Raw genomic sequence first — 12800 nt, forward strand, 5'->3', positions numbered from 1 at the left:
AAATCATTGTTAAAGCTAATAAAAATTTCCACTCTGTAGAAGACCTGCATCATGCAAATGAATGGTGACTCACCTTGGACTCCTCACGTCCAGCTGATAAATGTTTCCATCCTGTGTCCCAGCCAACAGCAAGAAGCCAGAGAGAAAAGTGCAGCAGTTGAAGGCATCTGAGCCAACAAAGAGGAACACCTGGGAACAAGCAGGAGCCGAAACTGCTGCTTAAACATTGTTTTCAGAAATAAGCAGATACCAAAAAAGGGAAAAATTTCCTATTTTTAGAGACATTTGCTTTCCTCTCCCTTTAACTACTCTGTTTCTAAACAAAGTACTCAGCAAGGACCAAAGAGGAACCAGGCCCCGCAGAGGACTTTAAAACAATGTATGCACAACCACACCCAGATGCAGTTTTCAAACTACTGCCCCTCAACACACTGCCTCCCAGGATCCACACTGCCTCCCACGACCCTCAGTCTCCAACATCTTTCTTCTGCTTCTCATTACAACCCTCCATTTGGGAAATACTTGCAATTCACACATTTAAATTTTGTTCATGTCACTTCTGACAACCTTTTGAAGGGAGACTACATAGGAAAAGAAACAAGCTTAAATAAAGTGGCAATTTAAAGAATTATAATTCTTCCCGAAAAAAGGAATTATCAGATGTTGTTGTTGTTGTTGTTCTCTACTGTTAGCTCAATCTGATCATTTCTGCCTCAAATGTTCTAAAAAGAAAGGAAAAAAACAAATCTGGCCAAACAAACAAAACCTGTGATTTCCCTTCAGAAGGAAGCAGTGCAGAGGCGATACGACCAGAAAGAGTGACGTTCCTGGAATGTCATTTCTGAAAATGGAAACATCACTAGAACAAAAGTAACAAGAAGAAATGAAAATATAAAATCTATAGCCAACCCATATCATTAAAGTTATCTGGGTGAGGCTGATGGGCAAAATCAAATCCCAGGGAACCCTGGGCTTAATGAAGAGTAGTATGCCCAGTGCAAAATTTCAAAGGCTGAAGGAAAAAAATTCAAATAATTCTTCCATAAGAGACATTCTGGTCACTAGTTGATCAAGAGTCCTGAATGCATGAGTCCTTGACTCAGAATTTCTTCACATTACCTTGGATATGGAAGGAAATCTATATAACCTCATCATTTTATACACAGTATGCTGAAGCCCAGAGAGAAAGTGACTTAACAAAGGTCACAAAGAAGTAGAGCATTTAATCCTCATCATACAACCCTACAAGGTGAGTACTACTATGCCCAATTTAGTGATGAGGAAACTGAGGCTCAGAATGGTTAAGTAACCTATTAAATGTCACAACCATTATAGAAGAGCTACGATGTGAATGCTGCCCTTTCTCCAAATTCCATGCTCTTAATCGTTACACTCTATTGCCCTTTACTCCTGCAGCTTTCTCAAAAGATGAACACAGGGAGCAAGCAGAAATGTTTCCAAAACCGCTTTCCAAAAATCAGAGTGATCCAGCATGCCCCAGAGTTCCAAAGTCTTAGAGGAACCACTTGCCGGCTGCCTGCTCTGCAGTCCCAAGCACTGAAGTTTCTTATCCTCCCGTGCCAACAGCAGCATTTTCGACTCTGTTCCAACCTCCCGTTCACCTGCATGACAGATAAACCATGTCAACAATGGGCTAGGCTGATCAGCTGGCAGTGCCAGAAAGCACAAATCCTTACGGCTGTTTATTGAATTCCTCTTAGTGATTAATTTGCTAACTTAAAAAAAATTTTATTATATTCTGTATCTTGAATTCCTTAGTGATTAATTTGCTAACTTAAAAAAACTTTTATTATATTCTGTATCTTGAATTCCTTAGTGATTAATTTGCTAACTTAAAAAAACTTTTATTATATTCTGTATCTTGGTAAACATCTGTCAAAACTCACAGAACTGATCATTTAAAAGGGTGACTTCTGGGGTACCTGCCTGGCTCAGTTGGTAGTACATGCAACTCTTGATCTCAGGGCTTAAAGTTCGAGCCCCAGGTTAGGGATAAGAGATTACTTAATAAATAAATAAATATATATATCTATATCTATATATATATATATAGATATAGATATAGATATTTGGATTTTATTTATTATTTGAGAGAGAGCAGGAGTGCACATGGGAAGGGCAGAGGGAGGAGAATCTGAAGCAGACTCCACACTGAGCCCAGAGCCCAGCACAGGCCTCAATCCCATGACTGCAAGATCATGACTTGAGCTGAAACCAAGAGTCAGAAGGTCAACTGACTGAGCTACCCAGGTGTCCCTAAATAAGCTAATTAAAAAAATATAAGGGGCGCCTGGGTGGCTCAGTGGGTTAAGCCTCTGCCTTCGGCTCGGGTCATGATCCCAGGATCCTGGGATCGAATCCCGCATTGGGCTCTCTGCTTGGCGGGGAGCCTCCTTCTTCCTCTCTCTCTTTCAGCCTGCCTCTCTGCCTACTTGTGATCTCTGTCTGTCAAATAAATAAATAAAATCTTAAAAATATATATATATATATATATTTATATAATAAAATAAGATAAAAAGGGCAACTTTTACTACATGTAAAATACTTATCAATAAACCCAATTTAAGAATATTAAATCATTTGGAATATGACAAGATATCATATTAGCAGCAGGGGCACAATGTTAGAACAGTCTCTGCCCTCAAGGCTCTTATGGTCTGCAGTAAATGAAATTTATTCATTCACTAAAATCTTTAGTGAGGGTCTACTATGTATTGGACACTATTCTAGGTGCTAAGGAAATAGTAATATATGAACAGACAGGGTCCTTACTCTCAAGAATTATAGTGGAATATGTAAATAAACAAATAGGATATTTTCAGACAGTGATGAATTCCACAAAGGAAATAAATAAGGAAAATCTAATCAGTAGTGAGTAGATGTGGAAGGCTGAGTGAGGAAAGGTAATTTTAAGTTTAAACTTCAACTGTAAAAAAAAATCCATGAGAAGTACCTGGGTTGCACAGTCAGGTAAGCATCTGACTCTTGGTTTCAGCTTAGGTCATGATCTCAGGGTAATGAGATTGAGCCCTGCGTCAGCTCTGTGTTCAGCATGGAGTCTGCTTACCACTCTCTCTCCTTCTACCCCCATCCCCACCAGCCCAGCCTCTCTTAAATAAAAACAAATAAATCTATCAAATAAATCTATCTTTTAAGAAACTCCATGGAGGCCAGGTTTCAACTGAGAACTGAATGGTAAACCAGAAATCAGCCATGCAAACACCTTTGCGAAGTAAAGGCAGTATGACACGAGGCTGGAAAGGAATATGGAGGTCAGAAAGTGTTAAGTGTTGTGATAAGCCAAGTGAAGTGGATAGGATTTTAATATATGTATAAAAGGAGGTCACTGGAGGAGAGTAGGGACAAAGGAGAGCAACATGACTTGATTTGTGGGTTGCTTTTTTTAAAAAAATGACCACAAATGGTTGCTCTGAGGAGAATGGATTATAGGAGACTAGTAAGGGGCACCTGGGTGGCTCAGTCAGTTAAATACCTTCCTTCGGCTCAAGTTATGATCTCGGGGTCCTAGGATCAGGCCCTGAGTTAGGCGCCCTACGAGCTGGGAGTCTGCCTCTCCCTCTCCCTCTCAACTCTCCCCACCTCTCTCAAATAAATATATAAAATCCTTAAAAAAAGAAAAACAAAAAACAAAAAACAAAAAAAAAACAGGGCACCCGGGTCGCTCAGTAAGGGTTATAGGAGACTAGTACGTGGTGCCTGGGTGGCTCAGTCAATTAAGCATCTGTCTTTGGCTCAGGTCATGATCCCAGGGTCCTGGGATCAAGCCCCACATCGGGCTCCCTGCTTGGCAAGAAGCCTGCTTCTCCCTCTCCCTCTCCCACTCCCCCTGCTTCTGTTCCCTCTCTCACTTATTCTCTCTGTCAAATAAATAACTAAAATCTTTTAAAAATAAATAAATAAATAAAATAAAAAGCATATTTTCATTGAGATGCCAGGGTGGCTCAGTCGATTGAGTGCCTTCAGCTCGGGTCATGATCCAGGGTCCTGGGATTAATCTCACATGTGGTCTCATGCTCCTTGCTTATTGGGGAGCCTGTTTCTTCTCCCTCTGCCTGCTGCTCCCCCTGCTTGTGCTCTCGATCTCTGACAAATAAAATCTTTTAAAAAAATTACTTTAAGCCAATACATTTTTAAAAACTTAACCTTGTTTTATTTATTTTTTTAAAAGATTTATTTATTTATTTATTTGACAGAGAGAGATCACAAGTAGGGAGAGAGGCAGGCAGAGAGAGAGGAGGAAGCAGGCTCCCTGCTGAGCAGAGAGCCCGACGCGGGACTCGATCCCAGGGCCCTGAGATCATGACCTGAGCCGAAGGCAGCGGCTTAACCCACTGAGCCACCCAGGCGCCCTAACCTTGTTTTAAATAATATTTGTGGGCTATCTTAGGTTTGAAGCAAAATATGTGTATTAAATATATTTAATAGTATACTACTGAAGATGTGTACTGCCTGAAATAATCTTATTTATCACTAATTGCATATGTATCACACTTTGGGAAAAGACTTATCCTATTAATTCCAAAGAGAGCTCAGGGAACATCTGGTGGTCAGCAACAATTTTAGTTCTTGGACCACAGTACATCTGCATGGGAAGTTTAAGACAAGAGAGTACCTACAGTGTGTCAAAAGTGAAGGGCAGGGGGGCCTGGGTGGCTCGGTGGGTTAAAGCCTCTGCCTTCAGCTCAGGTCATGATCCCAGGGTCCTGGGATCGAGCCCCGCATCGGGCTCTCTGCTCAGCAGGGAGCCTGCTTCCCTTCCTCTCTCTCTCTGCCTGCTTCTCTGCTTACTTGTGATCTCTGTCAAATAAATAAATAAAATCTTTAAAAAAAAAAAAAAAAGTGAAGCGCAATGGGGCACCCGGGAGGCTCAGTCAGTTGAGTTTGACTTTGACTCAGGTCATGATCCTGGGGTCCTGGGATTGAGCCCTGCATCAGGTTCTCTGCTCAGCAGTGAGTTAGCTTCTCCCTCTACCTCCGCCCCTTTCTCCACTCATGCTCTCTCTCTCTCTCAAATAAATAAACAAAATCTTAAAAAATAAAAAGTGAAGGGCAAAATTAACCCAAATCAGTTGAAAACCCATGTCCACATAAAAACATGCACACAGATATTTATAGCAGCTTTATTCATATTTGCCAAAACTTGGAAGCAACCAAGATGTCCTTCAGTAGGTGAATGGATAACTAAACTGAGGTACATCCAGACAATGGAATATTATTCAGTACTAAAAACCCATAAAAAGATATGGAGGAACCTTAAATGCTTATTACTAAATGAAAGAAACCAATCTGAAAAGACTGTATAGTTTATGATTCTAACTGTGACACTCTGGAAAAGGCAAAATCATGGATGCAGTAAAAGTATCAGTGGTTGCTAAGGGATATAGGAGAGGAAGGGATGAAGTGGTAGAGCACAAAGGATTTTTCAGGCAATGAATCTTCTGTATGATACCATGATAGATACATGTCATTATACACTTGTCCAAATCCACGGAATATACAACACCAAGAATGAACCTAATAAAAATTACTTAAGTGATAATGATATGTCAACATAGGTTTATCAATTGTAACAAATATATCACTCTGGTGAGGGATATTGATAAAATGGTAATTGGGGAGGCTGTCTGGGGCAGAGGGAGTATGAAAACCATACCTTTTTTAAAAGATTTATTTATTTATTTATTTATTTGAGAGAGAGAGAGAGAGAGCACGTGTGTGCAACTCTGAGTGGGAGGAGGGGCAGAGGGCGAGGGAAAGAATCCTTAAGCAGACTGCACTGAGCATGGCACTCAACATGGGGCTTGATCTCATGACCTGACCCCAAACTAAGAGCTGGATACTTAACCGACTGAGCCACCCAGGTACCCCGGAAACTGCACTTTCTGCTCCATTTTGCTGTGAACCTAAAACTGCTGTAAAAAATAAAGTGTTTTCTTAAAGATTTTATTTTTAAGTAATCCTTACACCAAATATGGGGCTTAAATCCACAACCCCAATATCAAGAGTCTCACATTCCACTGACTGAGCCAGCCAGATGCCCCTAAAGAGGTTTTTTTTTTTTTTTTTTTTGGTAAAGATTTTATTTATTTGACAGAGAGATCACAAGTAGGCAGAGAGAGAGGTGGAAGCAGGCTCCCTGCTGAGCAGAGCCCAATGTGGGGCTCGATTCCAGAACCCTGGGATCATGACCCGAGCCGAAGGCAGAGGTTTAACCCACTGAGACACCCAGGCGCCCCTTTAAAGATTTTATATATTCATTTGAGAGTGAGAGAGACAAAGAGAGCACAAGCAGGGAGAGAGGCAGAGGGAAAGGAAGAAGCAGACTCCCTGATAAGCTGGGAGCCTGACTGGATCCCAGTACCTAGAAATCAAGACCTGAGCTGAAGGCAGATATTTAACCACATGAACCATCCAAGTGCCCCAGCCCCTAAAGATTTTTTTAAGTAATCTCTACACCCAACTTGGAACTCAAACTTGGAACTCTGAGATCAAAAGTTGCACACTCTACAACTGAGCCTGCCAGGTGATCCCCACTACTAACTACTCTTATTTATTTTTTAAGATTTTATTTATTTATTTGACAGACAAGAGATCACAAGTAGGCAGAGAAAGAGAGAGGGAAGAAGGCTCCCTGCTGAGCAGAAAGCCCGATGCGGGGCTCAATCCCAGGACCCTGGGATCCTGACCTGAGCCAAAAGAAGAGGCTTTAACCCACTGAGCCACCCAGGTGCCCCTACTAACTACTCCTGATCCAACCTCTGACCCAACCAAACATATCTTTCTACCTAACAGTCAATTTCACCTCAAACTATTTTAATGTGAACTGCCCCTAATCCTACACCCCAGCTCCCATTCTCCCATCCTTCCCATTCTTGTCTATTCAACTCAAATTCATCCTCCAAGGTTCAAGTCAACTTCTTCGTGACACCTTTCTCATCTACACTAACCTAAAATATAAAATATTCTCTTCTTCCAAAAAACCATAAAATACTCTCTTCTTCCAAAAAACCATTTTATTTGTATTAAGAATCATTATGTTGTTCCAGCTAAAAATTTTTTTTTTTGTTTTATAGGCATCAGTTTCATCTGCTAAACTATGTACTTACTTAAATGTAGTTAACATGACATATACTTCTTTTATAGATTACAAAGCAATAGAAACATAGTAGGTATGCAATAAATACTAAACTTATGGTGAAAATACAAATACCAGCCAAAAAAGCAGAGAAAGGAGAGAAAAGGAGAAGCTAAGGCAAACACTGACGGTGCCTAAGGAATCAAAATAAGCTCAACATATCATTACCAACTTACTCGGCGTGTGCTCAGGCGAGCCGAGGTTTATGGAGTTGTCAGCAGCACCCACAGCCACTCCATTGATAGAAGAACCACAGTCTGCAATGACTCCCAGGCAGGCTGAGCGCCCACAATCCCAAAGTCGTGCTGTCCCATCTCGAGAACCAGACACCACATTCCTCCCCCGATCAACAATGGCTGTATCCAGAATACCTGGCAAGAGGAAAAAAAAAAGGATCCTAAGATGGAGTGGGTCATAAAGGAACTACAAGGGCAAAGAATAAGGATATGCATAAATGACTCCGTTGCTTCACAAACATGTACTGGATATGTACTACATGCTGGGCAAGTTCAAGTGCTAGAAAAACAGAAATAGAACAAAGTCCTTGCTTCCCAATGGTTCAAAAACTAGTCCTTAGAGCCAGACTTAGAAAAAGGTTTGGATTTAATTCTTAGAGGAGTGTCCTAGAACAGTGGTTTTTAAGTTTTAATTTTGGCTTTTAAAACATGTTTTTTAAATAAAAATTAAGATGTTTCAGTTCAGTTTGAAAATCACTGTCTTACTGCTTCCACTGAGAACTATTTGAAAGGATTAATCTCGCCATCTTAAAGATGTGACTTCTGTACTGGCCAAAAGACAGTAGCCCCATCTCTCCCAGGTCCTTTCCCTTATAACTGAAAAAAATCTGGACATATGACAAGAAAACTGATGGGCGCCTGGGTGGCTCAGTGGGTTGGGCCACTGCCCAACCTAGGCTCAGGTCATGATCTCAGGGTCCTGTGATCGAGTCCCGCATCAGACTCTCTGCTCAGCGGGGGGCCTGCTTCCCTTCCTCTCTGCCTGCCTCTCTGCCTACTTGTGATCTCTCTCTGTCAAATAAATAAATAAATAAATAAATAAATAAATAAAATATTGAAAAAAAAAAAAAAAGACAAGAAAACTGGAAGATGGAAAGAAGGTTACGTAGGGACTTGAGGACTTGGGAGAACAAAAGAGTAACAAATTCCCTGGATTTCCTTATTGCTTCCCATACAACCTGGAAAGGATCTACAGAAGCCTCCAACAAGGAATTGATTAAAAAAAAATGTACAAATTTAAAAACAAAAACAAAAACAAAACAACCCAACTCCAAGAAACAGTTGCAAAAAATTGGGAAAGGGGTGGCCTAGCAGAAAATGTTGGCAACTTACTCAAACAGAGAGAGAAAAACTGCTACTTCCCCTTCCCCAAGGTCAGTGAGGCTAAACAGGCAGCGCTCTTCTACCCTACTCCCACTGAAGCAGGAGGCAGCAGTCCAATTCTTTGACCCTTGACAGTGATCAGGCTCAGCAGGGTCCAGTGGTGAGCTGAGCCTCTATCCTCACCTGGCAACAACAGGTAGAATGAGAAAAAACAAAGTAGTGGAAAGTAGCACTCTACTTTCCCCCAACTACCTTCTCACAATATGGTGGCAACTAGAATGGATCTCTTCTTCACTCTGAGATGACAAGAATAAAAGAAAGAGGAGCCCTACAGAGCTAGAACCTATGACAAATTACTCTAGAAAGAAGCTATGAAAGTAGCAGGAAGGCCTTGCAAGAGAAGCTACCAGAGCAAAGACCTACCAGAAGCCAAAAAGCTTTAAATATCAAACCAAACTGATAAAAGTCCTCAACATAAAAACCAAGATGAAAAAGCATTTGCCTTCAAGAAAAGATTCCACTGGGGGCACCTGGGTGGCTCAGTGGGTTAAGCCTCTGCCTTCAGCTCAGACCATGATCTCGGGGTCCTGGGACCAAGCCCCACATTGATCTGCTCAGCTGAGAGCCTGCTTCCCCCCACCCCCCATGCCTGCCTCTCTGCCTACTTGTAATCATTGTCTGTCAAATAAATAAATAAATAAAATATTAAAAATAAAATTTAAAAAAAAAGAAAGAAAGAAAGAAAAGATTCCACTGAATCACAAATAAACATCCTAGCCAATGTCTGGGAAATAAGAACGTTAAATGAAACTATGACTAAAACAAGTCTTAGTAAAAAATACAGCAACATTCATATATCTAGGCATGTTTTTAACAAGTTTACTCCATTAAAATTATCTAGTTTTACTATTAAACTGGTTTAATGTTGCCAGGAAGTAAAAACACACATACCAGGGAAGGGGAAATGTACGTGTGTATGTACATGGAAAGAGTAATGGTTGTGACTAGATCTCAGAAAAAATGAGTCTTGAAAAAAAAAAGTTTTGAAGCACCTACTGTTACTTCAAGGCAGCATATCTTATTTCAAAGAAAATAGAGAAGAGTTTGAAAATAATGGCTGAAGAGCTGAAAATGCAACATGACCTGCTAAAATTATTCCACAAATGCAAGCAGCTTCCCTACCATGGTGAGCAAAACTCAACCAATCAACTATAATGGTGTTCCATTTGTCTCAATGTTTTCACAGATTAAGAATGATCTGGCAGTAGAGTTATGATTATTAAATTATTATTCAAAGGATTATATTTCTATATACCTGCAAATTCACCAACCTTTGTTAAAGGGCCTGGGCAATTTAAAAACTTCAAACTAAAGTACACCTTGGAGCTACTTAGAAGACTCATGTATAGTAGTATCCCCTTAGCCACAGTGTCACTTTCTGTGGTCAAACACGGTCTGAAAATATTAAATGGAAAATTCTAGAAATAAATAATTCATATGTCTTAAATTGTATGCTTTTCTGAGTAGCGTGATAAAATCTTGCACTATTCCACAGCCAAGACGTGAATCACATCACTTTACCCAGCATATCCACGCAGTAGCCATTTGTCTGTCACATATCACAGGTTTGTACATATAGGAAAAGATAGTATATACATGATTTGGTACTATCTGCAGTTTCAGGCATCCACTGGAGGTCTTGGAACGCATTCCCCAGGGATAAAGGGGGACTACTATATTACAAAGACAAAACTACTTTATCTTTTCATCAGAAAGATTTAAAAACATACACATATCTCATCTCTAATTATTAAAGAACACACAAATTATTTATATATAAAATACATATTTAAAAATATAAGGGAAAACCAATTACATATTAACCGGGATCACATTTGTGCTACTGGAGAACTTCTATTAGATCGGAAGAATAAACATTGTTAAAATGTCTATACTGCCTAGAGTAATATATACTTTTAATGCCATTCCAATCAAAATTCTACGGTATTCTTCAAAGAGCTGGAGCAAATAATCCTAAAATTTGTATGGAATCAGAAGAGACCCCGAATCGCTACGGAAATGTTGAAAAACAAAAATAAAGCTGGGGGCATCACGTTATCTGATTTCAAGCTTTATTACAAAGCTGTGATCACCAAGACAGCATGGTACTGGCATCAAAACAGACACATAGACCAGTGGAACAGAGTAGAGAGCCCAGATATGGACCCTCAACTCTATGGTCAATTAATCTTCGACAAAACAGTAAAAAATATACAGTGGAAAAAAGACAGTCTCTTCAATAAATAGTGCTGGGAAAACTGGACAGCTATATGTAGAAGAATGAAACTCGACCATTCTCTTACACCATACACAAAGATAAACTCAAAATGGATAAAAGACCTCAACGTGAGACAGGAATCCATCAGAATCCTAGAGGAGAACATAGGCAGTAATCTCTTCAATATCAGCCACAGCAACTTCTTTCAAGATATGTCTCCAAAGGCAAAGGAAACAAAAGCTAAAATAAACTTTTGGGACTTCATCAAAATCAAAAGCTTCTGCACAGCAAAGGAAACAGTCAAAAAAAAAGAGGCAACCCACGGAATGGGAGAAAATATTTGCAAATGACAGTACAGACAAAAGGTTGATATCCAGGATCTATAATGAACTCCTCAAACTCAACACACACGAAACAGGCAAACATATCAAAAAATGGGCAGAAGATATGAACAGACACTTCTCCAATCAAGACATACAAATGGCTATCAGACACATGAAAAAATGTTCATCATCATTAGCCCTCAGGGAGATTCAAATTAAAACCACATTGAGATATCACCTTACACCAGTTAGAATGGCCAAAATTAACAAGACAGGAAACAACATGTGTTGGAGAGGATGTGGAGAAAGGGGAACCCTCTTACACTGTTGGTGGGAATGCAAGTTGGTGCAGCCTCTTTGGAGAACAGTGTGGAGATTCCTCAAGAAATTAAAAATAGAACTTCCCTATGACCCTGCAATTGCACTCCTGGGTATTTACCCCAAAGATACAGATGTCGTGAAAAGAAGGGCCATCTGTACCCCAATGTTTATAGCAGCAATGGCCACGGTCGCCAAACTATGGAAAGCACCAAGATGCCCTTCAACGGACGAATGGATAAGGAAGATGTGGTCCATATACACTATGGAGTATTATGCCTCCATCAGAAAGGATGAATACCCAACTTTTGTAGCAACATGGACGGGACTGGAAGAGATTATGCTGAGTGAAATAAGTCAAGCAGAGAGAGTCAATTATCATATGGTTTCACTTATTTGTGGAGCATAACAAATATCATGAAGGACAAGGGGTATTAGAGAGGAGAAGGGAGTTGGGGTAAATTGGAAGGGGAGGTGAATCATGAGAGACTATGGACTCTGAAAAACAATCCGAGGGGTTTGAAGTGGCGGGGGTGTGGGAGGTTGGGGTACCAGGTGGTGGGTATTATGGAGGGCACGGATTGCATGGAGCACTGGGTGTGGTGAAAAAATAATGAATACTGTTTTTCTGAAAATAAATAAATTGAAAAAAAAAAAGAATTAGTCTATTCTATTAGAAATAACAATTTCTGCTTTTCACATGACAAGTATGTTAAAATATCACAAAGCTCACCCTCTCTGGCAGGAATAGAAGTTTAGCTTTGTATTTTATAGGAACAATAACATTTATTGGACACTTACTATAATACCAGGGATTATACTAAATCCTTCATATGTACCAGCTCATTTAATACTGCTATCCCCATGTTCATGAGGAAACCAAGGCTCAGAATAGCTAAGAAGCAACTTTCTGAGGTCTTACAGATCATAGGTGGAAGAATTAAGATTTTTTTTTTAAGATTTTATTTATTTGACAGACAGAGATCACAAGTAGGCAGAGAGACAGGCAGGCAATGGGGGTACGGGGGGAAGCAGGCTTCCTGCTGAGCAGAGAGCCCAATGTGGGGCTCGATCCCAGGACCCTGGAATCATGACCTGAGCCGAAGGCAGAGGCTTTAACCCACTGAGCCACCCAAGCATCCCAAGAACTAAGATTTAAACCAAGATTTCTATGTCTCCAAATCCCAAGCTTAAACACTCTACATATTGCCTCATGTACTATCATATTTTCATATACCAGAAGCAATAAGCAAGCCAGGGATTTAAAATAACAAAAGTTTGGGCACCTGGGTGGCTCGGTGGATTAAGCCTCTGCCTTGGGCTTGGGTCATGGTCTCAGGGTCCTGGGATCGAGCCTGGCATTG

General features: G+C 40.3%; 1 protein-coding gene across 4 annotated transcripts in view; it reads right to left on the minus strand.

The window, feature by feature from the left end:
• Positions 1-12800, minus strand: part of PAAF1 (proteasomal ATPase associated factor 1) — a 43980-nt gene that overhangs the window by 8641 nt on the left and 22539 nt on the right. For 2 of the 4 annotated variants that reach the window (XR_004289168.1, XM_032358176.1), the window contains exons 7-9: positions 7354-7548; positions 1531-1622; positions 74-189 (exon numbers count right to left, since the gene is read on the minus strand). Coding sequence is in view for 2 of the 4 variants with exons in the window: in XM_032358176.1 (XP_032214067.1) it covers positions 74-189; positions 1531-1622; positions 7354-7548 (403 nt within the window). In the remaining 2 variants the exon portion in view is untranslated. Of the gene's footprint in view, positions 1-73; positions 1623-7345; positions 7549-12800 lie in introns of those variants that run through there. The other 2 variants (XR_004289169.1, XM_032358177.1) reach the window with 2 other exon arrangements.

This window comes from Mustela erminea, chromosome 9, assembly GCF_009829155.1.
Source record: "Mustela erminea isolate mMusErm1 chromosome 9, mMusErm1.Pri, whole genome shotgun sequence".
Lineage (NCBI taxonomy): Eukaryota > Metazoa > Chordata > Mammalia > Carnivora > Mustelidae > Mustela > Mustela erminea.